Raw genomic sequence first — 24,361 nt, 5'->3', positions numbered from 1 at the left:
ATAAATATAAAACAATACTTTGCAGTATTAACGCAATTGTAAAAACATTTTATTATTGTCTCTTGTTTCAGCTTTATAACATTGCATCATTGTATTGCAAAATAAAGGTTATATTCTTATCTTATGTTTATTCAACTTATTTTTGCGCGACATTTTTGGAATAAAGTTTTTAAAATAAGTAATTCAATTAAATTTGTAAATTGAACATTAAGAAAAGCAATTAAGAACATAATAATTCTAACTAGTAATTATTTTAAAAATATTAAAACATCATTATTCGCCGTTCAAACAAGATACCATGATACACGATACAAGAAAACAATTTCAGAAAAATTGTAATTATGCATGACATTCATTAGGTTTGTATTTAATTAGGACTTGTGAATGTATAATAAATGAGCATTATTTATTCAAAAATGATTACTTACGAAAAGGAAAGCATACTACAGCAGCGAGAAAATGAAATTAAATGGCGACTGTGTGTAATGAGTTATGTAGTGTCATCTAACTGTCACTTATATTTTCTAGAACTCGATAGCAAGATTCACAATTTGACACTGTCGGTAAAATATTCTTAAAATAGAATTTAATGTAATAATAAATAACTTTTAAACAAAATAAAATAAAATAGATAATTAATTATATAGCCCGTTGATTTTTTTCCAAATGTATCTAAATGAGATTGTAAAGAAATGCTATCAGAAATTGTTGGTAAACGTTGGTAATTGTAGAAGACGTTCCAATTGCGTGCACGAGATGGCAGGAAAAAAAAGCGGGAAAATTAGTGGCATGATACAGAGCATGTAAAGTAACCTCTGTTTACAGAAAGATGCCTTATTTTATATATTTTTTGCTTGTTGTTGCAAATAGTCAACGTTTTTAATAAGAAATATTAAATATTACAACTTGCATAATTACAGAAACGAATTATGCCATAGTGTTCTTCAACTTGTGCATGATTTATATTTACTTACAAGAACATAGTATTTGGAGAAGATGGATTACAAAGCACGTCGACGTTACACGACTGTCGCGGACACAACTGATTTCCAAAATGATTATCCTCACGACATTCAGATGTACGATGTGCCACCAGTGGGTGAAATGTCATTGGAGGAATTTCAAGAATTGGGATTTGACAGATTGAAAGGTACCTTCTAATACGCCTTATCTCTCTCTTTCCATATGTAATCATCAATGTAATAAAATTTACAATTAACTTTATTGCAGTACTGCGATTGGTCGAGACGACGAATTGTAGAGGTGATCTAAAAACACTGGAAGAACGCAAGAAAGCTCTGCATGATTCTTTGAAAACTGACGGACTGAAATACTATGCAAATCTTGTGTATGCGGATGGATCCAATCCACAGTCTGAGGAACATTCACAGACCAGGAAAAAAGATCATATATCACATTTTATTTTGAGACTTGTATACTGCAATGATCCAGAACAAAGTAAATGGTTCATCAATCAGGAAGTTGAATTCTTCAAATTAAGGTTTAGCTCATTAGATAAGAAGGGTATTGAATACTTATTGAGCATCAACAACATGGATTGCATACCTGTATGTTTTATTATAAATTTGAGAAGATTGTAATGTAATATGTATTACAATCTAATATGTTCATTAATATTTTTTCAGGTTTTACCAGATGAAAAAGAAGAACTGAAAGAAGAGCTTAGTTTGTCATCTGGAAAAGTTACAAATATTGATATCACTGATATTTACAAAGTGCATTTTGAAAAAGTTTTTGATTTAGTCAAAGGACGTAAAGTATACCTCAATGCAGGAATGGCATATATCACCCATCTGGATCTAAGTTCTGTATTTATTTCTTATTTTAGAGAACATCTAACTGCAGGATTAGAGGTATAATTTCTGCTTGATAGTATATATTTTACAAAAAAAATGATATTTAAATAATTTATCTTTCCACAGAGTGCAAAGATCTTTTATGATAATCTATCCGATGATGAAAGATTGACGAGGTATTTAACAAATCTTCCTTCAGCTTTCTCTGGAATGGCACGTATTGTGTGGTCAACCACAGCTACACCTATTGATAAACTGAACGATGTATAAATCAATTATTATTCTAATTAGAATTTTATTTTTTCTTAAATTTTACATAATATACATATACATTGTGAAATTTTCAGTTATCCAAAACATCATATCCTTTATGTATGAGAACACTTCACGAAGCGCTTTGCAACAACAGTCATCTAAGAAATTCAGGACGCATGCAATATGGATTATTCCTGAAAGGTATAGGTGTGACTTTAGAAGATGCTCTGCGCTTCTGGAGAGATGCATTTTCTAAAAAGACAGATGGAGCTGCGTTTGAGAAAAAATATGCATACTCGATTAGGCATTATTACGGTAAAGAAGGAAAGCAAACAAATTACACGCCATATGGCTGTCAAAAAGTTATATCTAGCTCTGTTGGACCTGGAGAATATCACGGATGCCCTTTTAGACATATGGATCGCGATTCACTGTGCCAAAAGTTAACTAGTTTTGGTGTATTTGCCTCTAGTAAGAACATTGATTTTCCTCCTATTCTAAAAAGCAGTAGTATTCTTACACTTATACCTCGTGTTAATGTTTTTTAGATGTGACTGAAATATTGGATTTAGCTAAGGATGGACAATATCACCTCGCATGTGCCAAGTATTTTGAAGTTATGCACAACAAACCAGCAAGCAAACCCCTTCTACATCCAAATGCGTACTTTGCTGAAAGTCGAGCAATTTTAACGGAAGACGATAATAATAGTAAAGGTAAGAAAAGGAAAAAAAATATTTTTAAGAGAAACATATTTCATTATTTTTATTATATGTGTAACATTTTTATTTGCAGATGTCGATAACAAAGATAAATTCTCTCAAAGTGTAACTGGAACTCCTGGAGATATATCTTCGAGGAAAAGTGACAGATATTCCACACCTTCTAGAAATTCGGATTTCACTGGTACACCAAACAGAAACGACAAATACACTACACCTTCGAGAAACACGGACACAGTTGACACACCTCTAAGAAAAATCCAAAAAATGAATTATCAAACGCCTTCGAAAAAGTCTAAAATGACTCCAATAAACATCGCGGAAATGCTAAACGATGATGATTTTACAGATTTTATGGCTGTAGATCTAATGGATCAAAGCTAACAAATAACATTTTGCTATTCTGTGTTATACACATTATTTATATTCTTTGGACCTAATTCAAAGACCTAAGACAGAAGTTCTCTCCAAATATATCACTGTCTGTCAAAGAATAATTTTGTAATAAATATAATTATATATAAAAATGTTGATAAATTGTGAATTTTTACATCAATTACATATAATTACTATTTCAATTGGAATTTTAGTGGAGAATATGTAACATGGAAGTTTGCAAAACGTATATTAATTTTTAAAAAAGCTAATAATCTATGTATAACTTTTATACGATTATACATAGCTGTTGACTTCTTTCAATCGGTATTTCGGTAAAAAGTTTGTGCTAACGTCCCGCACCATTAACTCTACCAGCCTCTCTAAATCATATTTGTGCTGCCATCCCCAATCTCGTCGTGCTTCGGAATCGTCAAAAACTTGCGGCCAATTTTCAGCTAAAATTAACAATAAAGTTTTTATCAATTTGTAATGTCTTTTTTACTTTTATTATAACATACTGAAATAAAATACGTACCGATGAGTTGTCGCTTGTCTGGCTTGTAAGTAATTTTCAAGTCCGGTACATACTTGAAGAGTTCGTTGAACAGTTCCTCAGGTGTGAAACTCATGGCTGTGACATTGTAAACTCGTCTGCGCAGTAATTCGTTAGGCGTATTCAAGAATTGGAAGAGTGCTGACAGACAGTCTTCGATGTATATCATCGGTAGTCTGGTGTGAGGTTCCAAATAACATTCGTACCTTTTGTTTAACAATCCTTCATGAAACACCGCTACAGCATAATCTGTGGAAATACAAAAATTTCATTCACAATGTGACATGTGATATAAGATTCTAGTAGTTTACTGCAATGCATTAAAATCTTATATTTAAGAATATTAAAGAAAGAAATGATCTAGAATATGTACATTTATTATTAGAAAATGTACATTTTGTTCATTTTTATGTTTTAGAATCTTATATCTTATATCTTATTTGTTTTAGAATCTTTTTTGGTAAACCTAAAACTTCACTGCAATGCATTGAAATTTTATATTCTAGAATTCTAGATCATTTATTTCTTTAAAATATAAGATTCCAATACATTGCGGTAAAAAAATGTAATTTTGCATCGCAATGAAAAAAATTAAATTCTAAATTGCTAAACCTACCAAAGTTTATAAGATTCCAGTGTTTAATAATAAATAAAATGTATATTTTAGCATTCGAAACCATTTCTATTTTTAAAATATAAGATTTCAATACTAACAGTCAGTATAGCAATAACAATCAGTATGAAAACATCTGTAACGAATAAAAAATCGGATGCATGCATAGATACGAGTTTTATCACACGAAATGCATAATTAAATGCGTAATTAGTTAATATGTATTATTTATATTTTTTAATATTTTTTTTTTTAATTCAGTATTCAAAATCAACCAATTAAAATTAGAAATATAACACGAGACAATTTTTGTGATATATATATATATATATAAACGTTCTTAACTCTACATACGAATTGCCCAAATCTTCGCAATGACCGCCGCTCACGATGTGAGCTGAGCGCAACGAAAGAATTAATCGACATCGTGGAAAAGTAGCAACGATGAACTTCAATACTATTGCGATATATCGATGACATACCTTTTGTACGAGAGGAATTTTAATTATTGTAATTTAAGATTGATATTTTTCTAGAAAAATAAATCACTTCTATTGACTTGCGTGTCTGCAAAATGAGATACGCACTTGAGTACTTTTTGTAACATGTTTTTATCGTATTGTTATTGATGTGTATCCAATCGATGTGTTTACCAATTCCTTACGCATAGAAAATTAAGGAAACCGAGAAAAACAGTCTCACGGCGATCAAGTCTCACTGCATTATTCGCCAGGTAGTATTGTCCTTGAGAAGCGATACATTCTATCATTATGCAGTTACCTTAATCGCGGTTAATGCTCTAGTTCTTCGCAAAAGAAGGCAAAAGACTGTATCAATTTTCAGTTATCAGCCTATTTTGTATGCGGCATTAAGCGTTTCTTAAGCATAAAGCATGATTGTAATCCGCTGCGAATCGGAAAGTCTGAACACGCAAATATCGCAATTTTGGTTGAAGGAAAATATTTTAATATTCCCTCGTGGTAACGACACTTAAAAAATATATAAATATGTAATTATTCACCAATGATAAGGCAAAAAATTTATGACTCATCGCGCGTTTAACGCTAAGCTGCTCTGCCTCGATGAAAAAAAAATTTAGATTATAAATTCCAAGTTTCAAGTTTTATAAAAAAGATCCATCATGTGTTGCCTTTACCATGTTTATCGAAGACAATCACATCTAGCGTTAAATGTTCGATAAAAAGAGAAGATATCCTCACCTGTGGTACCGCCGCCGGGTGGATCGCAGCTGATTACACCGGGAAATCGGAGGCATCGAAAATCAAGGCCGAATCGATGATGATAATACTCTCCTAGGAGCTCCGCGTGCACCTTGCTGACGCCATAAATCGTACGAGGTCGTTGCACCGTGACATTCGGGGTGGGATTCCTCGGCGAATCAGGTCCGAACGCACCGATCGTCGACGGTATAAAGATCCTCAGTTTGTATTGTTTTGCTAATTCGATGACGTTGTGCATTCCTGTTTTTTCATGCGAGAAATAAAAAGAAACAGCAAATCTTTAAAATTGATAAATTAATGGCACAAGCTGCATAAAAAATTCTTGAATTTTTTGGGAAGAATTTTATTTTCAACTCCGTCCTGATTTTATCAAATTCGAAAACAATTTTGTTCATCGAGCGTGTTTGTAGTTCGTAAAAAATACGTGATACCATCTAACGCCTTTCGAACACTACTCATCCGCTTTCTCTCGGACACTTTCTTCCCCTCATGAACTATGTCGCGTTATAATTATTATCGCAATGATAAATTAACTCGTCAACACAACATTCCATTTCACTTTAACGCAATTTGCGAAAAGCCACGTTTTCGTGTAATTTGCGTTCTATTAAATATTAAAAAAAAAAAAATCTTATACATATATTTTTATCAATTAAATTTTTTTTAAATTAATTAGAATAAAAGTAATGCTATTAATAATAATAAACTGCTAAAAACATTTATATTATACACTGAACTTCGTCAAGATTGATTTTCAAAATTTAGCAAATTATTTTTATAGCGCCGCGAAACTTCCAGCCGATGCCAATTTACAAATTTGCATCTTTGCATTTATTTTCTACCTTCAATATTAACTCTGACGGCTAGCGGCACGTTTTGTTCACCAATAGCGCTAAGTAGAGCGCTGAAGTGGATGAGCCAGTCGATTCTGTAATCCACGACGATTTTCTGCAGGCCCTTGAAATCAAGGATATCGGCGAAGATGAAGGGCCCATTCCTCAGCATCTCCTCTGTCGGCTTGATAATGTCCGACAGTATGACATTCTCGTTGCCGTAATTTCGACGGAGCAATTTCGCGCATTCCGTGCCCAATTGTCCCAGACCCCCTGAATCAAAATCGTACGGCATGGAAATTTCCTTGGTGAAGGACGTTTCTTACAATAAAAGCGAATGGGGTTGCGTCATCTTTTTCTACGCATAAACAACTGCACTTTATAATGCCTTTTGATAAGAAGTTATTAAGATGAAAATCAAGTTGATCGAAGTATGACTGAATTTATATGTGTATCCAAGATATGTCCTTTAAAAAGTGCATAATCGAATTAGAAAAACACAATGTACACAATGTGATAGTGATATGATTAAAAAAAAAAGAAATGTTTTATTAAATGATTAATTAAGTAATGCAAGTATAATTGCATGCATTTTTCTTTTTTTTTTTGAGAACATCAATATTAATTTGTATCAATTAAATAATGTATAGAATTACTGGTACTTATGAATTAACAGAACGAGATCAAGTATCTCGTACTAACCTGTTATCAATATCCGTGGCGATTTGCTCACATTTTGAGCAGATTTGATGTCAGTTTCCTTAATCGCTTTGTAAAGTGGATTGATCGATACATGAAAACTCTTGCAAATGCTCCTTGAGAAACGGCACGAGAACTGAATGGTACTTTTGCACAACATTATGTCATAAAATGTTATACCACGAATCTTAAACAACAAAAAATCTTGTAATAACTATACTTTTTTATTGTTCTTATCTGTTTTGAACTTATTCGTTTTTAAGAAATCTATATTTTTATAAAAAAGGAACACACATGTCAAAGTCATTTACAATATTATAAAATGTCCATTATGTAAAAAGAAATTAATGATTTTACGCAGAGCTTGCGAAACTTAATTCTTTTCACGCGATCCTTTCGCGCTGATAATCGATAAACAACTGGTAAAGCTTCGAGTAATGATTCTATATTATATCACGTTCCATTTTCAAAACCAGTTAGAACACGGATGTTGTCTCTCAGCGTATCTGTATACTAATACTAGAAGACGTTTAAACTCTCGACGCTCTCAATCTGTACATCTATAATCTATATATATATATAATCATGCAAATTTCGTTTGAGCCATTTTTTTGTACAAGCACATCCCTACGTTTTAAAAGGGTGGGACGGGTGGTCTGAAACACCCGGTATAAAGCCAATAGAGCAAGAGCTGGATCGATTTGCTCAAAAATTCTTTTTTTATTATAAATTTGTACAGACGTTTCGGCCAAGGAACGTGGCCATCTTCAGTGTACTACAAAAATTATAAAGTTTAGTACATAATTAGAGAAGCGTTGGTAATATTTTGACTAAGAAAACGCATCCTCTGATAAAACGTGTATATTTGTGATTAGTAAAATTATATACGTGTGAAGCCACGGATCTGGTCTGGTCTGACTGGTCACCAGTCGAGTCCCACTCACAGCCGTGGACACATGTCACATTTCTTTTACATAGTCGTTGACGAACCGTTCAAGTTAGACGGTCCGTGGCTTCACACGTATATAATTTTACTAACCACAAATATACACGTTTTATCAGAGGATGTGTTTCCTTAGTCAAAATATTACCAACGCTTCTCTAATTATGTACTAAACTTTATAATTTTTGTATTACACTGAAGATAGCCACGTACCTTGGCCGAAACGTCTGTATAAATTTATAATAAAAAAAGAATTTTTGAGCAAATCGATCCAGCTCTTGCTCTATTGGCTTTATATATTAAAACGATATATATATATATATATGTTCAGTGCAATATAAGAGATATATGTTATATATAAAATCTGTATATGTTCAGTTCTACATCTATAAAATCTATATAAGATCGATTAATCACTATTTTATTATAAATTCAAATTTTTTTATTAGCAGAAACAATATAATTACGTCATTACTTGGATGTCGCACTTAGATCGATTAAAATCCGTTCAATCAAAAGCTGTAAAACAAACTGCAAATCAATAACATTTAATGTAAACCGCGACTTTAATAGCTCGTCGAATTTGCACGATAAAAAATCAGTCTTATAAAGGTATCGATACCTTAGATCATACAATAAAAATGATTTTGTTACTGTATTCAATTAGAAACATTCAATAACAGTTTATGATAATTATCGAAGGCTTGACAGCGAAGACCAATAGCAAAGCGACTTGTTTCTTATGCGATTCTAAACCGGTTTATTTCTATTCCACATCGCAAGAGCAAAACATGAGAAAATAGAATAATAATATGTTTAGCAATAAGATTAATGTCAATTCAATATATAATTTAAGAAATAGTGGTTTTTCGAAATCTCCGCTTGAATTTAATAAAAAATACAAAAGCTTTTCAATAAATATTTTGTCATGATTGTTATTTATGTTGAAACAGCGATTTAACTATATTATACGTATTCAAATTCAAAATGCTGCACGTCATGACTACATCTGCTTATGTTGTGTTTATGATTTGACAATCTACGGAGGCTTGGCAATATCAACCAATAATAAAGCAACTTTTTCTCGTATGATTCTAAACCGGTTATTTCTATAATCTACGCGTAAGAAAAAAACACGATGCATAAACAAGCTATGCGTGGATACCTAATATCAAGGTTGTGAAAGAACTTTCGTAAGAACACATTTACTCATGACATGTACGATAAATTTCATGCAGATGTAATTTAATTTTAGATTTGGTGGAGCAATACCAAAAATTTGATGCACCAAAAGATAAGATTTTAAAATTCTACGACTACCATTAGAAACTTAACAAATGCAAAGATTGTCAAAAAATTTTAATCACTGTCCTTGTGCGAATACGAAAAAAATCACTGTAAATTTTTACTCAAATATTACTTGTTATTTTAAATTATTTCAGATATTAACATGATCACATCACTGCGCAATTAACAGTCGAACGTTCTGGTGATCATAAACGTAAAAAGTGCCACTCACTTCATAAAACACACCGATTTTTTTTTAAATACATATATGCATAAATAATATATTATAATACATTCTACCGTTTATCTTGCATACATTTTACGTTAACTCTTTTGAACAAGTCTCTTATATCAGTGATAGTAGTGCATATCTTATGCAATATATAATATATATGCATATGCATTGCAATTGTATTGCAATGAACTCATTAATTCGTCGCATCTTTAGAGAAGATAAAACTAATCGTTCTATGGAAAATCTTATAAAAGCGAAAAATAGCAATATATATAAGTATGTATAATAGTAATGCTGAGTTCAATCTAGAGAGTTATGAAAGCATTAACCATAATCATTGTGTTTGTGATGCGAATATAGATAAATAAAATCAGCAACAATATTTCATTACAAATGTTTTATCTACGAAATCAGAGATTATCTCTACAATTATTGCGCATTTCTTTGTTCTCCTACTTTTCCGTCTATTTGAACGAATTTGCTCAGAGTGCGATTAATATCAGTCGATCATTCTGTTCATCCTATCAGACGTGCAACGCGGAAAACGAAAGAGGAGGGGGTGATTTTTTTCAGAAATACCGAATTACATTCGACGGCCGGTGAGATTCGTGGGGAAAGAGAAGAATTTCCTGGAAGCGTGTCTTCACGGTGGCTGGACATGCACTTCGCAATTCTCTTTGCCTTCCTCCCGCCATCGCCCACACCGTGCCACCATCATCTTCCCTCGAGTTTGTGCAGACCACCACGCTTTTGCGAACAGTTTCTTCAGTACGTTTAGAACGTGCCTGTAACGAGACCACGAAGAGCCTCACATTTGTGACCGAAAGACGGTGTTAAAGACGAAGCGTGACGCGATTGCGCGCTCCTGTAAATACGTTAATCACTTATTTTTATGCGCGAAAAAATCGAGTGAAAATAATTCTCAAAAAATAGTTCTTCGTAAATTTTGTTTTCGCCGAAAGACTCAGGATTCTTCAGGATCCTTCGGAAGCGGAGCGCTAGATTGGCGAACAGCGTTGACATAATAGGTAAACATTTTATAGACGAAAATGTACCATAAGCAACACTTTCCGCTTTCTAAAAATTTTATTATTTGATATTTTTTTTATTAATTCTGATAACAAAATAATAATAAAATTGGCCGAGAACAATTCTTCTACAAAATAAAAAAAATAAAAATTAGTATTTTCCATTTACTTTTAAGTGTTCCATAAAATCTTTTCAACATATAAATACGTGCTATAAGATATTTTACAAAAAAAAAAATCCGCTTAGAGTTCTCGTATCGTCATCGTATTGCCATGCGTTCAATAATCTCTTGATCTTCGCAAAGGTGCACAACCTTTCCTCATACAATTGCATAATAAAGCAGGATTAGCATTTGTGGCAGAAAATGAGATGTACGCTAGGGTCGCTGACGGATATCAAGAAAGTAGAAATCACTTTCACTAAAATTGCGTCTGTGCTGCAGCATTTGACGAAAATTCAGCATTGTAACAATAACAATGGAGTTAGAAGACAGTTAAATACGTCTTTACTATTATGCAATATTGTAAAACCCAACGCTTCGTTAAATAAGCACGTGTCGCGTATGCAAATCTGCAACGTGAAATGCAATTTTATTATCAACAAGTTGATAAATTGGAATTTAAAATTATAAAACCAATTTATACACGTCAGAAAAGTGTATAAAAAGATTAAGAAAAGAGCCAAATGTAACAGTCATGTACGATTTGCAAAGCGAGCTCTTATGCTGAGAGCATAACTGTCTTCGAATCTTGCGGAGTATCTCGAAATGCGGAACCAGATGCGCCAAGACAATTCTACTCATTGATGCAACATGTACGCAATTTCGTACCGTTTATCGCGGATCGCGCTATATCGACGTTATTCACGTGCGAATGATTTTGTAGGTCGCCCGATTGTTCGTTCCTTCTTAACGGCTGACGCATTATGAAATCCACCTGTTTCCGCGTGACAGGATCCACGGTGAACGCCTTTATTTTTCTATTAACATATTTCGCATCGTGAAAATACTATATGTCATACGACAAATGCGGCACGAAATGTGTTAACACGCGGATATTCGCGCTAATTATAATTTATTTTTTCTTTACATGATGATTATACAAAATATTATCCGCAACAAATAAATAATTAGATAGATAATAAGCAGCCAAAAGAAAAAATAGATAAAATATTACCAATCATCAGTATGTGATCACATAATTTGAAAAGCTGTTCCAAAATACAAATTTGCTCAAAATACAACAATTTCTCCGACTTTCTCTTTCCCCTTTCAAGGTGCGAATTTTTAATTCCAACTTGATTCATTCTCCAGTTTTGTCCGCCCGCCGTTACGAGATACATCGCAGACGCGCGCGCTCGCGCGACGGCAATTATTACGGACAATGATTGTCCTAGCGGTCTTTAACTTTGCTTACGGTACGGAGCATCAATTTTGTCGTCTACGACCGTAACGTGTGTGCACGCGTACACAAATACATGGCACGTCGCGCCCAGGATATAAAGGCGTACCGTGACGTCCAAGGGCTCTTAACGCCTAAAATCCCACAATCATTGGTCGTTGTTTAGTTTTGTCTCGCTAAAAGATTCCTGTTCGAACGACGCGCACACTCGTCGCCTCCTACATGCGGAAACGACGTAATTACGTCATTCTTGTCGTGTCAGATGTTGAAATACGACACTCGTCACGTTTATTATTTTCCTTGGTAATGGTCTTTTGTTAATAAATCGCATTCAGCGCGCAAAACGCGATGCAAGAGCGACCCGGCGCTGAAGGAAATTAGGAAAGCCCGGATGTACTTGTATCACGCTGCTTGATCTAGAAAATTGTGTTTTAGAAAATAGCTTTGAATGTGGATTTTAATTAGCAACTTTTTAAACGCACGATTTAAATGCGATCTAATTGAGAATTTTAATAAGACGTTTGTTTATTTCCTCCAAATTTTGACTCGTCTCCATTTACGTGCGAACGATGAATTCTAGAAAATGCGGAACTGGTGCTCGCGGTCGTAGGCTAGTGGTCCAAATGCGCGATGGTCAGACCGTCGGAAGGCGGTGGACTTCTGATAGTCGGCTGGCTTCTGGCACTCCGTTCCATCGGTGCCGGTGCCCAGTTGGATCCCGATTACGGATGTCCGCCTCAGGAGAGGATACTGCCCTGCAGATGCTCCACGCGCGATATGGAGGTTCAGATATGGTAAATTGACGGAAGAACATTAAACAACGAATATTGCGTGGAATATATGCTAAGCACCGTTGAATTCGCGCAGGTGTAGTCACAGCGAGTTGCCGAAGGTACTGGAAGGTCTCAACGCGTTGAGCCATTACATGGACCGGCCGGTGGACGAGCTGATTCTGGAGAACAACAACCTGCCCAGCCTGCCCGGCAAAGTGTTCGCGACCCTGCGAGTTTTGCGCCTGATGCTGCGGAACAATCGGCTCGAGAGGGTGTCGTCCGGCTGGCTGGAGGGTCTGCACGACTCCTTGCTGGAGCTCTTCATCGTCGAGCCGGAGCTGCGGTCTCTGCCTATGGACAGTCTGGAGAATCTGCAGGGTCTCGAGGCGGTAACGCTGCAGAGTCGCGTGATGAAGAGATTGCCAAAGTTCTCCGGCCTGCCGAAGCTGCGTTACCTCCAGATCAACTCGCCGGCCCTGTTGGAACTCGCCCCGAGAAACTTCCGCGACATTCCCAGCCTCGAGCAGCTGCACGTGTTCGGCAGCCCGAGACTGATCAGACTGGAGGCCGGACTGCTGCGCGATTTGCCGCGACTGGAGCTAATCAACATCACCGACTCCGGGATCCACTGGATTCATCCGCGCGCCGCAATCGGCCTGCCGGAACTCAAGGAGATCTCGCTCGTCGGAAATGCCATAATCGATGCCGGTATGGTTGGTCGCGCGTGTATGAATCTTCCGTCGTTGTCGGTGCTACGCTTGGATCGAAACCGCGTTAATCGCCTGGGCGAGAACTCCTTCGTCGATCTGCCGGCCCTCTCGCGCCTTTATCTGTCGCGCAATCACATCACGGAGATATTCGCCAATGCCTTCCAACGCGTGCCGGCTCTCAAGTCCGTGGACCTGAATCACAACCTGATCCACCGCATCCATCCGGAATTCTTCCCGCATCGCGTGGGCAACGCGCTGGAGGAGATGTGGTTGATCAACAATGATCTCAGTCACGTGGTTGAGATACGGTCGGTGCTCGAGGCTCTGCCAAGGTTGAAGTTCCTAGACGCCAGTCACAATCAGCTAGAGGAAATACCCTTCGGTGCTCTAAGAGGCCATCCCACTTTGGAAAGGCTACATCTAAATCATAATAGGCTAGCGCTTCTGCAGAGAGAAACCTTCACGGCTATGCCGGCGCTCAGAGAGCTCAGACTGAAGAACAATTCCTTGTCAAATCTGCTGGAAGCTCCATTCTGGAATCTGCCAGCGTTAAAAGTAAAGATTTTGTTCAATTTTTTGTATATCAGAATTATAAGTTTTTTTTTACACACTCTACAATTAACTTAATCGTTTTCGAAATTAACTTTAATTGTTCGAAATCAATTTTTCGTCGAAAATAAATATCATTGATTTTTTTCAAAGCCAGTTGTACTAATACGATGATTTTAGGGTCTAGATCTTTCGGAGAATTACTTCCGTCACGTAGAGCCGCGTTTGTTCTCCAATCTGCCGAATCTCAGACGGCTGGATCTTAGCGGGAACGCCATCGGTCTCATCGAACCGGAATCCTTCTTAAACACACCGGCGCTGGAGCACATCAACATTTCCGGCAACGCTCTATCCGTTCTCCATCCATTGACCTTCCGACACTTGACGAATCTGTACGAGCTGGACGTCGGTTGGAATCGCATGCTAGAAATAATCCCTGGTTTACCGAAGGACATCGAGCATCTTCACATGCCCATGAACCGCATCGTCGCCTTGCCAGTCATATCTTCTCAAGATCTAGCCTTGCCCGCTCTACGATCGTTGGATCTGAGTGCAAATGGGATCGAGCGAATTCTGCCTGGTTCTTTGACCGACTTGTCGAACTTGAGAAAATTGAATCTAGGCTACAACGCCATGAGAATTCTAGATGACGGTGTTTTCGATGGGCTCTCAAGATTGGAACAGCTGGACCTGAAATACAATCGATTGGTTACGTTGCATGGGCGAAGCTTCCGTTCGCTAAAATCGTTGATGGACGTAAATCTCCGAGGTAATCGAGTGGAGGTCCTGCGGCCGGATATCTTTCAGGAGAATATACGGTTGCAGAGAGTCGATTTGAGCAGAAATAACCTCGCACAGATTCCTCACGCCGCCTTTGCCAATACAAGGTAAAAAACTCGATAATTATTATAGTGCGATCTTTATGGTAAAATATATTTTGGATTCTCATGTCGAATCTATATTAGGTAGTATTTTATTTTTGTTTTATTTTATTTTATTTTTATTTTCCGCGTATTATCCTGTAAAAAGTATCAGTTGTCTCGGTATTCTTATCGTAATTTAAAAAATTTAATATATTATTTTTATAACAATAGAAGTGTATTTTCCCCTGCTGTTATCTCTCGCGGTCTCGTATTCTAGTGGAAAAGCAGTTTCACTCGTGGTTACTTGATTGCATCACTTTTAAATTGGTACCTAGAAAGTTCTCCGTGCACACGCTAATATCCCTTTCTCGTCGTTGTGTAGTATCGGTCTGGCGTGTCGGCTAATTTGACAGTAACTGGACTCGCTTTTACACGCGTTTTTATTTAAACTCGTCTGTAAAAGTTAACTTTACTGCATCGACTAATGTAATCTAATGTAATCTAATTTAATTCAAATTGAGATAGTGTTTTTTAATGCGATTAATAACATGTTTTCTCTTACATTTACAAGTATATTTTCTATCAAGTATAAATTTATATATAAATTCGTAATAAACCACTTTTAATAGAAATGTTAAAAATGACATAATAAACAAGATTCAAAATATTTTCTAATTTTTAAATATCTTTCATATTTCTGGTTCTGGAAAAGAATAGATTGTTTAATTGCTCCGTCTCGAAAACGACAATGTCAATTATAGAGACCTTCGTGAACTATATGCGTCGCACAACACTTTGACCGAGTTACCCGGATCGCTGCACGGCTTAACCGCTCTTCGGGTCCTCGATTTGAGCTTCAACAAGCTGAACATCCTCTCGCCGGAAACGCTAAGCAGTCTGTCGTCCTTGCTGGAGTTGAAACTGGTTAGAAACCGCATACGAGAGTTGCGGGAAGGCGCGTTTGACGGACTGCCACGGCTGTCCCTGATCGATCTCGAGAACAATGATCTCAGAGTGATCGAGAGAAACGCTATCAAGGCATTACCGGAATTACAGGCCATCAGACTTGGCAAGAATCGATTACAGGTAACGAATCGTACGACTTCTATTATTCAATAACCGCCAAATGCTCGATTAAAATATTTTTGTTATACGCAATTTCTTTTGACACATTTAATTTAAAATTTTTTAAAACTGTTAATATAAAAATTTCTATAAAAAACGATTTTACTATACATATACAACGCACAATGTAAAAATATTATATCGTTGTGCAGTTTCTAAATTTTAATACGCATTATAAATGTCGAACTAAATAAAAGGAAGTTTATTTTACGTAATTTTATAGTCCATCCCCACTGGAGCTTTCACCGAACTGCCATTGCTGCAAAGTGCGGAACTTCAGGAAAATCTAATCCAGGAAATCGCTAATAATGCTTTCATTAACGTGCCACACTTACTCTTTCTTAATCTAAGTCACAATCATCTGCCGGCACTGGAGTACGTTGGTCTAGAGAGTCTTCGCTCGTTAGAGGTTCTTGACCTCAGCTACAATCGATTATCTCGAGTATCCAGCCACAGTTTGGCAGCTATGGAATGGCTGGTGGAATTGAAGGTACTTGTAGAAAAAAATTCCACAGTTTAATAAAATTAATTTAAAAAAAAAAAAATTTTATAACACTGATACGTCATCTTTTTTAAATTCTCTTTTAAATTCAAATTGTCCGACTGCACAATCTGTGAAAAATTTATTTTGTGCAAATAACTTGTAAAATATTCCAAATAAAATAGAGCGAGAGCATGAAAAGTCTTCGGTAATAAAGGAGAATACTTTCTCGTTGAGAGTGAAACTCCTGCGTGAACCGTGGTGCGAGACGGGCCGTTCTGCTGGTAGAACAATTATTCGTATATCTGCATCGTTAATTAAGGGAGATAGCCAGTCTGCTTTAGACAGCCATTTTACAGCCGTTTTCCTTTCTGAATATAGATGGATAACAATCGCATTTGCGCCGTGCACGGTTCACCTTTCGACGATATGCCTAGATTACGAGTACTGAGTCTGCGTAGCAATCAGATGACTGCTGTTTCTGAAAATGCTTTCAAAAGACTGAGATCGAACATTGCTGTCTTGGATATCGACGGTAATTTAGTATTTAATTACTACACAATTATTAGAACAAATTATTAAAAAGTGTGAATCAAATTAACAGCTTAATTATTATTAAACTAAAATATTATACAAATTTCACTCATATTTGCTATTTTTATATTTATATCTTTCTTTTATCTCTGAAAAAGGAAATCCATTATCCTGTTCCTGCGGCATGATTTGGCTACGAGGATGGTTGCAACAGGCGTCCTCAGAGGGTCCCAGATGCGCTGATGGTTCTCTCTTTAAAGAAATCAGATTATCGCGTGAGGATTGCCAGCGTGAGAGATATGTAGAACCCGTCCATCCAGGATGCGAAACCGAAATGATTAACGTTGCGACACCTTCGGTTTCTTCATCTGGTAAAATATAATAATCAAAATAAAATTAATTAATTAGTAAATTCAAAAAAATAAAATCCTTAACTTTATCATGAAAAAATTATTATATTGTTCCATTATTACATTGTTCATCCAACGTTTCAATCACATTGCAAGTATTTTGAATAGAATTAATTAATTCTAATCGTGTTTATAAACCTAAATTAAATAATTCCGCAGTACAATTTATTAAACGACAAATTTGTCAGCATTTGGAGTTACAGAAACAGTGCCGCTGTGGATGAATCTGAAAGACTCCTCGACGCAGAAGCCTTCCGTTTCCCAAGACTCCGACTATTTGTACGAATATGCGGATTATCAAGACAATATAAGCGAGACAAGCACATCCACATTGCCACCCAGCTTGTCTACAATTAGCGCCACCCAAACCGTGAAGATCATTCACCCGCCGCAAACGCAGAAGCACCAAATCCAGAAGAACGCCACGTCACCTATAAAGAAGAATCCAATGATGCCACCGTCGCCCAGCAGTTCCGGTTTCACCTTTTTCGGCGTACCTCTGCCGAGTCTGAACTTCAATTTGTGGGGCAATTCCGGCAGGAAAGCGGAGCGGAAGGAGTCCTCGGCGCCGAGTAGACCCGGTCGAGGACGCTACAGATCCTTTCCGCCCACGGAACCGGAAATTCACAGAGGTGGCTTCGTACCCCTGCCACGCGCCCAAAGCGGATTCGTGCCGATCGCTGATCCCAGATTAACATACGAGAAACATGAGAATGCTTCGAAATTGTTGAACATGAACAATACAGTGGCGCAGGACGAACGTCCGCGGAAAAACGGAAGTAATACCGTAGCTAAAGTGGAAAAAGTTGTCTCCCGAACTGTAAAACCTCGGATCAGTTTTCGAGAAAGGGAGGAATTATCAACTGCATCAACATTCAATCGGTCGACAAGTTTAAATACTTTCGAGTCTCGAAAGATTTCGCTCAACGCCAGCAGAGCCAGGTAAATTGTTTAAAATATCTTTTTTTAGTAGAATATTCTGAATTTAACATATTTTCGCTACAAGACATATTTTTCACATTTTTATCTTAATCTTAAATCTTTTCTTAATTAATTCTGTACTTTTTTTATAGTTAAAAAAGTTGCAAATGTATACCTTGACATTTTGATTGAAAAAAGTTGTATTTCTGCTTTAAATTCAATCCGTGAAGTTTCAATTAATTTTTTTGCTTGTTTTTTTTTCGTTAGCTTTAATGCGTCAAGCATAACAAAAAGTAGTGATCCGATAATTGTGGAAGAGGAATCATCACAAGAAGCTCACGAAACGTCAGTTTCCACCGAGATTTATGACGGTGAAAGTTTAGAAGTAAATGCGGAAGATATTAAATTTATAGAAAAACCACAAATGGAAATCGCTAGTAGGATAATCTGGACTACACCAAAGACGGTGATAGCGGAAACAAAGAAGGCTATAATTGCCAAAGAAACTGTAACGGCTGCGATGAATGTGGCACCATCGAAAGAAAGCGGCATGAAAGATTGGAACTTTGAGATATCCGAATATAAAAAAGAATCAACTCGATTAAGCGACACACTCGATTCTGATAATAGATCCGGTGAGTTTATTTCTTAATAAAAAAATTTACTTGTTTTTTAAATACTCAACTATTAAATTTTCACCAAAATAAAAAATTAAATTAGCTTTTAAATTAACTGAGAGACAGCATTTGTTTGCACTATTAAAATTTTTAATTCAACAAGAAAGTTAAACCTTCCATATGTTCAGAATCAAAACTTCTATAAAATCGACAGAAATCTGTTTAAAATTTTAGGATTTTACGAATTTTACGAATTTTATTATTCCGATAGCTACATCATATTGCACTGTGCAAATCTCGTTTATTGCAGATAATTCACAGGCAAATTCAAAAACAAATGCACCGATCCCGTATTATTTAGCATCCACGACATCTTCCACATTCAATCCACACCTCAGAGAAACCACGACCGCAATCTCGTATACTTCTCGAATAACGGAAGCATCAACTCTATCCGCGCTTTTGATTCCTGGGGGCCAACTACCGTCCTCCGTGAGCTCACGTCCGTCTGGTAGATCTACAATAACCAAAGTCGCTTCACCGCATCTCGGCTATAATACCGAGCAATCGAGAGAGAAACAAAAATCGGCTGCTGCTCAAAGAAGCGCCGATATTGATGAGGCAACTAAAAGCCAGAACGAGGCGTTCGTCATCGATGAAGAAGCCAAAGTGATAGACGACAATCCTTTCAATTGGTATTTCCAGCATTATAACGATACAAATTTGGAACCTTACGTAGGCATAGCTTACAGTGGTGCCACGAAAATCAATGTGTATCAATGGTTATTCTTGGTTGTTTTCAGCATTTTACTGTATGCGTAAAAAGAAATTTGAAATTTGCAGAAATTTAGACGGCTTTTAAATACATAAATTTATCATTGAGTCTCATAAGAGATAAAGTATTGTAATGTTTGTTAACGAATATTGTTGTGTGTGAGTGTCTTAAATCATCATTCATACATGTCAAGTATGTTGCAATGATAAACGATGTACACAGTCGTATTATATATCTATATATATTTTTTTGTTCAAGAATCATTGTATATACAAAGAGATGCGTGCGTATATTTACGTTTTTATATATTTTCTTTCTCTTGGTAAAGTATAAATAGAAAAGCATTTGTATATTAAATAAGCAGATAAATTAATAAAGCAGTATAAGCAAATAATTACTTTATTAATAATGTAATACTTTCTCTTAGCACAGGATGATTTGTATTTCTTAAAAAAATTTTATAATTAATAATATTTATATCACGTATATTGTTAACTAAAAATTTTCAATGACATTTTTGAAACAATTTAGAAAAATACTTTGACATCAATATAGTATTGCAAGCCATTAATTGATTAATGAATAAAATTGAAGATAAATATCCACTGTGCCTTGTTTTTTCATAATATTATTGTTGATATTGGCAGATTATTAATTAAAACATTAAAGATATTGTAGTGGCTACAATAATATTCTGTAAAAATGTCGTAACATCCTGAATTTTTCGATACATTTACTACATTATTCATTACATTCAAAATATGTAAAGTATTGAATTACCATTTTCTATTCTTCTTCAAGCTTAATATCTCAAAAATTTGCAGAATTATGCCACAGAATTTGGAAATCAATTTACTATTCGTAATAGATATTTAAACTGTCATTATTTATAAATGCGATGTAATTCTGTACAAATTGTGAACAGGCTTGATTATTACACACAGGGTCAATAATCGTCCTCAACTTTAACAGTCTCAATATCGCAACTGAGTAGACTCAAAGATGCTCCGATCACTGGCTTTTAGTTTTCGTCTTTTCCTCTCCTTTTTTCTCTTCTTCCTTCTTTTCTTCCTTTTTCGTATCCTTTTTTCCGTCCGTTTCTTTTTTCTCAGCGTCACGATTAGTCAGTTTATTATTAATTAAATTGTGTAGTGCCACTATAGACCTAACCAAGGCTGCCAAATATACAACCAGCATCTGATCATTCGTTTTTACGTATAGCGAATCGACGAAGCTACTTTGAGTCATATCTGGTAATAAATTAAATATATCCTGAAGTTGATAAACAATTTGGTGATTTATGGGCAATTTTCCACTGCCAACCTATAAAAAGATTTATTTAAATAACAATAATTAATAGAATTGTATCTGTGTCTATCAAAATAAATTTATACCTGGAGAAGATAATCTCTAATTTCCCGTATTTGTTCATGAAGGCCTTTCAAACCAAGCAATTGATTTGTAATTCTTTGGCTGAGTGTACCAACTGTAGTATCTTTAATGTCTCTCAATAAATGTTCTACTCCAACCTCTTCTGCTTCCTCTGCTCCAATTTCGCTTGGGATGTGTTCAAAAGTTTTGGAAGTCGGAGAACCATCCTGTGAATAAAATTATTATTAGACTTTTTTTTATAACAGACTAGATAGATGGTATATGCATATAAACATACATCATGAACTTCTTCGACTGCTTGATATGCTTCTGTAGGAAGTCCGAGATCTTTCGGTTTAGCATCAATAATTACCAAAACTGAATTAAGGCAGTATCTTCTTATTAGTTCATTAATGGCGACATCATTTTGATGTAACTTAGGTCCAGTATGATACCAGCCCACTACCTTTTCACGAGCTAAAAATCGCAACAATGTATTGTAATAAAAATTTTTGTACTAAGTAAATTTTGTAGAATTTGTATAAATTTGTTGAATCTTTACCATTGACTTTCTTGAACATTCCATACATATTTTCAAGATAATCATGATCAAGAAACCATACACTTTTATCCTTGTCATCCTCATCAAAAGGTACTAAAACATAAAGATGTATTTTTCTATATTAGCTTCAAAAGGAATAAAAAATATTTGTGATACATTTTCTGTACATTCATATGTATTAATAAAATAAGTATCACATTATTATAAATATAAACGTTTAAATAATATTGTAATCTGTTTGAGATTCTAACCTGCAAAGCTGTTTGATACATCCAAGATTCCCTTAGCTCTCCAGCAGCCCAAAAGGACACCGACTACTCTTTTTTGATTTCCAATTTTTCCCATACGATTAAAATGATCCACCACGCTCAATAGCACCAGCGGGTGGACTACAACTTTCGTTGTCACAACTTCTTGACTCGGCATTTTTGAGCAAACTCGAAGGAATACAAAAGATATATACCATGAACTGTTCAGCCGCTACTAAACGCGGTCGCCACCATTAAGAATGGCGTGACGTGAGTCAAATTCATTGAAGTGCCATATATAACCAAGGGAAAAAATACACGAGTACCTTTATCTTTTAAAATATAGAAAGATAAGGCAATTTTATAAAATTCTTAAATAATATTTTATACAATTGTTTTCCTTTATAATTTATGAAGCTATTTTATATTTGGTTTGTGAATAAGAATGATTTGTCTTTTGCGATTCATTCGAGTAAAGTTGGCAAGCATGATCGAAAAGTCAGTGTTACAGTGTTGTCAGCATTGTCACTTCAGTTTTGTTGGTTAGGTGCAAGTTTTAACGTGAAACTATTTCAATTAAGAAGGTAATACAATTTTGTTATGCATCAACAATATCTGACAAAAATAATTTATTATTCAAAACATATCTCGTTTATATCCTATTAAAATTAATTCATAAAAATAGAAGTCTAGCGTGTTAGATTCTACGGTATGTATCAGTGTGCATTATTACACAAGACAGATAGTACCAACTTAAAAATCGCGCGTAACTTTAAAAAAAAGACGACTAAAATAAAGTTTACAATAAAATTATATTTCTTGTAAGATATAGTAAAATACAAGTAAAGTAAAAACATTCTTCCTAATATAGTTTATAATTAAATCTCTAACTAATGTTTTATAAATTATAAATATTTATTAAGACAAAATATAATGTAGTAAAAATAGATTTTTTCAATGAAGTAATATTGATTATATATAAAGAATTTTTGTTTTAATTGATATAATATATGTCACATTTAACGGTTATTTTGTTACAGGATGTCGAAACCTATAATTTTTGTCACGAGCAACGCAAAGAAACTAGAAGAGTTTATTGCTATTTTAGGAAAAAATTTCCCTCGGCAGATAACGAGCAAAAAAATCGATCTACCCGAATATCAAGGCGAAATAGATGACATATGTCGAGATAAATGTCGAGCCGCGGCGAACCTGGTGAAAGGTCCGGTGATTATCGAGGATACCTGTCTTTGTTTTAACGCATTGAAGGGTCTTCCGGGGCCTTATATTAAGTGGTTTCTTGAGAAGCTGGGCCCCGAAGGTCTCCACAAGATGCTCGATGGATGGGAAGACAAATCAGCGGAAGCGGTTTGCACATTTGCCTACCATTCCGGTGAAACTGACAACGAGGTGCTCCTATTCCAAGGTCGAACTCAAGGCATCATCGTGAGTCCACGAGGTCCTAGAGATTTCGGCTGGGATCCTTGCTTTCAGCCGCTAAATTACGATAAGACCTACGCGGAATTGCTAAAGGAAGAAAAGAATAAAATCTCTCATCGCAGCAAGGCACTGGAAAAATTAAAAGATTATTTTATAAACAATGACAAGATATAATCGTATTCGCACAATAAAGTTATTATCTCTCCCATGAATCTTGTTGCCTTTTTCAAGTTTTTCCTCTTCCGAATAACTCCATGCTTATTTATTGATAATAATATCTCCTTTTATTATAATTTTGCAATATAATTAATTATAGAAAACAGTTTTTTATACATTTAAATTAATCTTGTAAGATTCATTTACTGCATCAACCTTGATTCGACCGCGTTTATTATAATGTTTAATTCTGACAAATATATGTTGTTTTGTCTTCGTGTTATAACTTATACTCTGACCTATAATGTTAACGTTCGATATCCGTTCAATTTATCAAAGGTGATTCTTCGTCAAAAATAATGTGCGGACAAGACGGTCGTCTTGTCACACAGCGATAGTCGTCGAATCGTGCCGGAACATATGGAACTGTTTGCCGGCAACCTTGAAACTATTACAATACCTCGCGACAGAAAATCTGATAACTTTAATTTCGATAAATCACGCGACGTGTTAATGAACGACTTCCACCTTGCAAATTTTACGTGATGCAATAAGTTGAAATATGAAACCATATATATTATAATCGTCTGGTGGAAGATATTGTTAATCATGCGAACCGTACCGATACCTCTTATACGCAAGCACTTATAATTTGAACTGTAAATTGTGTACAATAATAACCACTGCAAATCATCGTAGCTTCAACTTTTTACGCGATTACAGACGCATACAATTGCGTAAATACTATTTAAAGTAAATGCGTGGAAAATAAAAATGAGAAAAGATTAGAGAAATAAAGTAATGCGATAAAATGTGTTATT

At 35.3% G+C, this 24,361-nt stretch overlaps 5 protein-coding genes across 5 annotated transcripts; 3 read left to right on the top strand and 2 right to left on the bottom strand.

Moving 5' to 3' along the window:
• Positions 1–773: 773 nt before the first annotated feature.
• Positions 774–3,662, top strand: LOC105670975 (DNA primase large subunit-like). The gene is made up of 7 exons (XM_012364760.2): positions 774–1,150; positions 1,231–1,568; positions 1,647–1,874; positions 1,944–2,081; positions 2,165–2,543; positions 2,621–2,788; positions 2,868–3,662. Exons 1-7 carry the CDS (start codon positions 997–999, stop codon positions 3,176–3,178), a joined length of 1,716 nt encoding a protein of 571 aa, XP_012220183.1. The 5' UTR covers positions 774–996; the 3' UTR covers positions 3,179–3,662.
• Positions 2,810–7,558, bottom strand: Tdh (L-threonine dehydrogenase). The gene is made up of 6 exons (XM_012364762.2): positions 7,406–7,558; positions 7,115–7,298; positions 6,422–6,685; positions 5,559–5,819; positions 3,708–3,974; positions 2,810–3,627 (listed from the first exon to the last, which is right to left on the bottom strand). The coding sequence occupies exons 2-6, from the start codon at positions 7,269–7,271 to the stop codon at positions 3,467–3,469; spliced, it is 1,110 nt and encodes a 369-aa protein (XP_012220185.1). The 5' UTR covers positions 7,272–7,298; positions 7,406–7,558; the 3' UTR covers positions 2,810–3,466.
• A 1,225-nt stretch (positions 7,559–8,783) lies between these two features.
• atk (artichoke) lies at positions 8,784–20,191 on the top strand. The gene is made up of 11 exons (XM_067354951.1): positions 8,784–10,604; positions 12,586–12,799; positions 12,873–14,043; positions 14,218–14,924; positions 15,662–15,986; positions 16,249–16,515; positions 16,888–17,041; positions 17,199–17,411; positions 17,639–18,392; positions 18,639–19,006; positions 19,299–20,191. Exons 2-11 carry the CDS (start codon positions 12,636–12,638, stop codon positions 19,808–19,810), a joined length of 4,635 nt encoding a protein of 1,544 aa, XP_067211052.1. The 5' UTR covers positions 8,784–10,604; positions 12,586–12,635; the 3' UTR covers positions 19,811–20,191.
• A 439-nt stretch (positions 20,192–20,630) lies between these two features.
• On the bottom strand, positions 20,631–22,226 carry Rpn8 (regulatory particle non-ATPase 8). The gene is made up of 5 exons (XM_012364764.2): positions 21,948–22,226; positions 21,697–21,789; positions 21,433–21,611; positions 21,158–21,361; positions 20,631–21,086 (listed from the first exon to the last, which is right to left on the bottom strand). Exons 1-5 carry the CDS (start codon positions 22,120–22,122, stop codon positions 20,775–20,777), a joined length of 963 nt encoding a protein of 320 aa, XP_012220187.1. The 5' UTR covers positions 22,123–22,226; the 3' UTR covers positions 20,631–20,774.
• A 163-nt stretch (positions 22,227–22,389) lies between these two features.
• Positions 22,390–23,596, top strand: LOC105670979 (inosine triphosphate pyrophosphatase). Its single transcript, XM_012364765.2, has 2 exons — positions 22,390–22,528; positions 22,985–23,596. Exon 2 carries the CDS (start codon positions 22,986–22,988, stop codon positions 23,556–23,558), a length of 573 nt encoding a protein of 190 aa, XP_012220188.1. The 5' UTR covers positions 22,390–22,528; position 22,985; the 3' UTR covers positions 23,559–23,596.
• Positions 23,597–24,361: the final 765 nt, after the last annotated feature.

This window comes from Linepithema humile, chromosome 1 (assembly GCF_040581485.1).
Source record: "Linepithema humile isolate Giens D197 chromosome 1, Lhum_UNIL_v1.0, whole genome shotgun sequence".
NCBI lineage: Eukaryota > Metazoa > Arthropoda > Insecta > Hymenoptera > Formicidae > Linepithema > Linepithema humile.
Note: the sequence above shows the minus strand (reverse complement) of the source record. Positions and strands in the feature narration are given on the sequence as shown.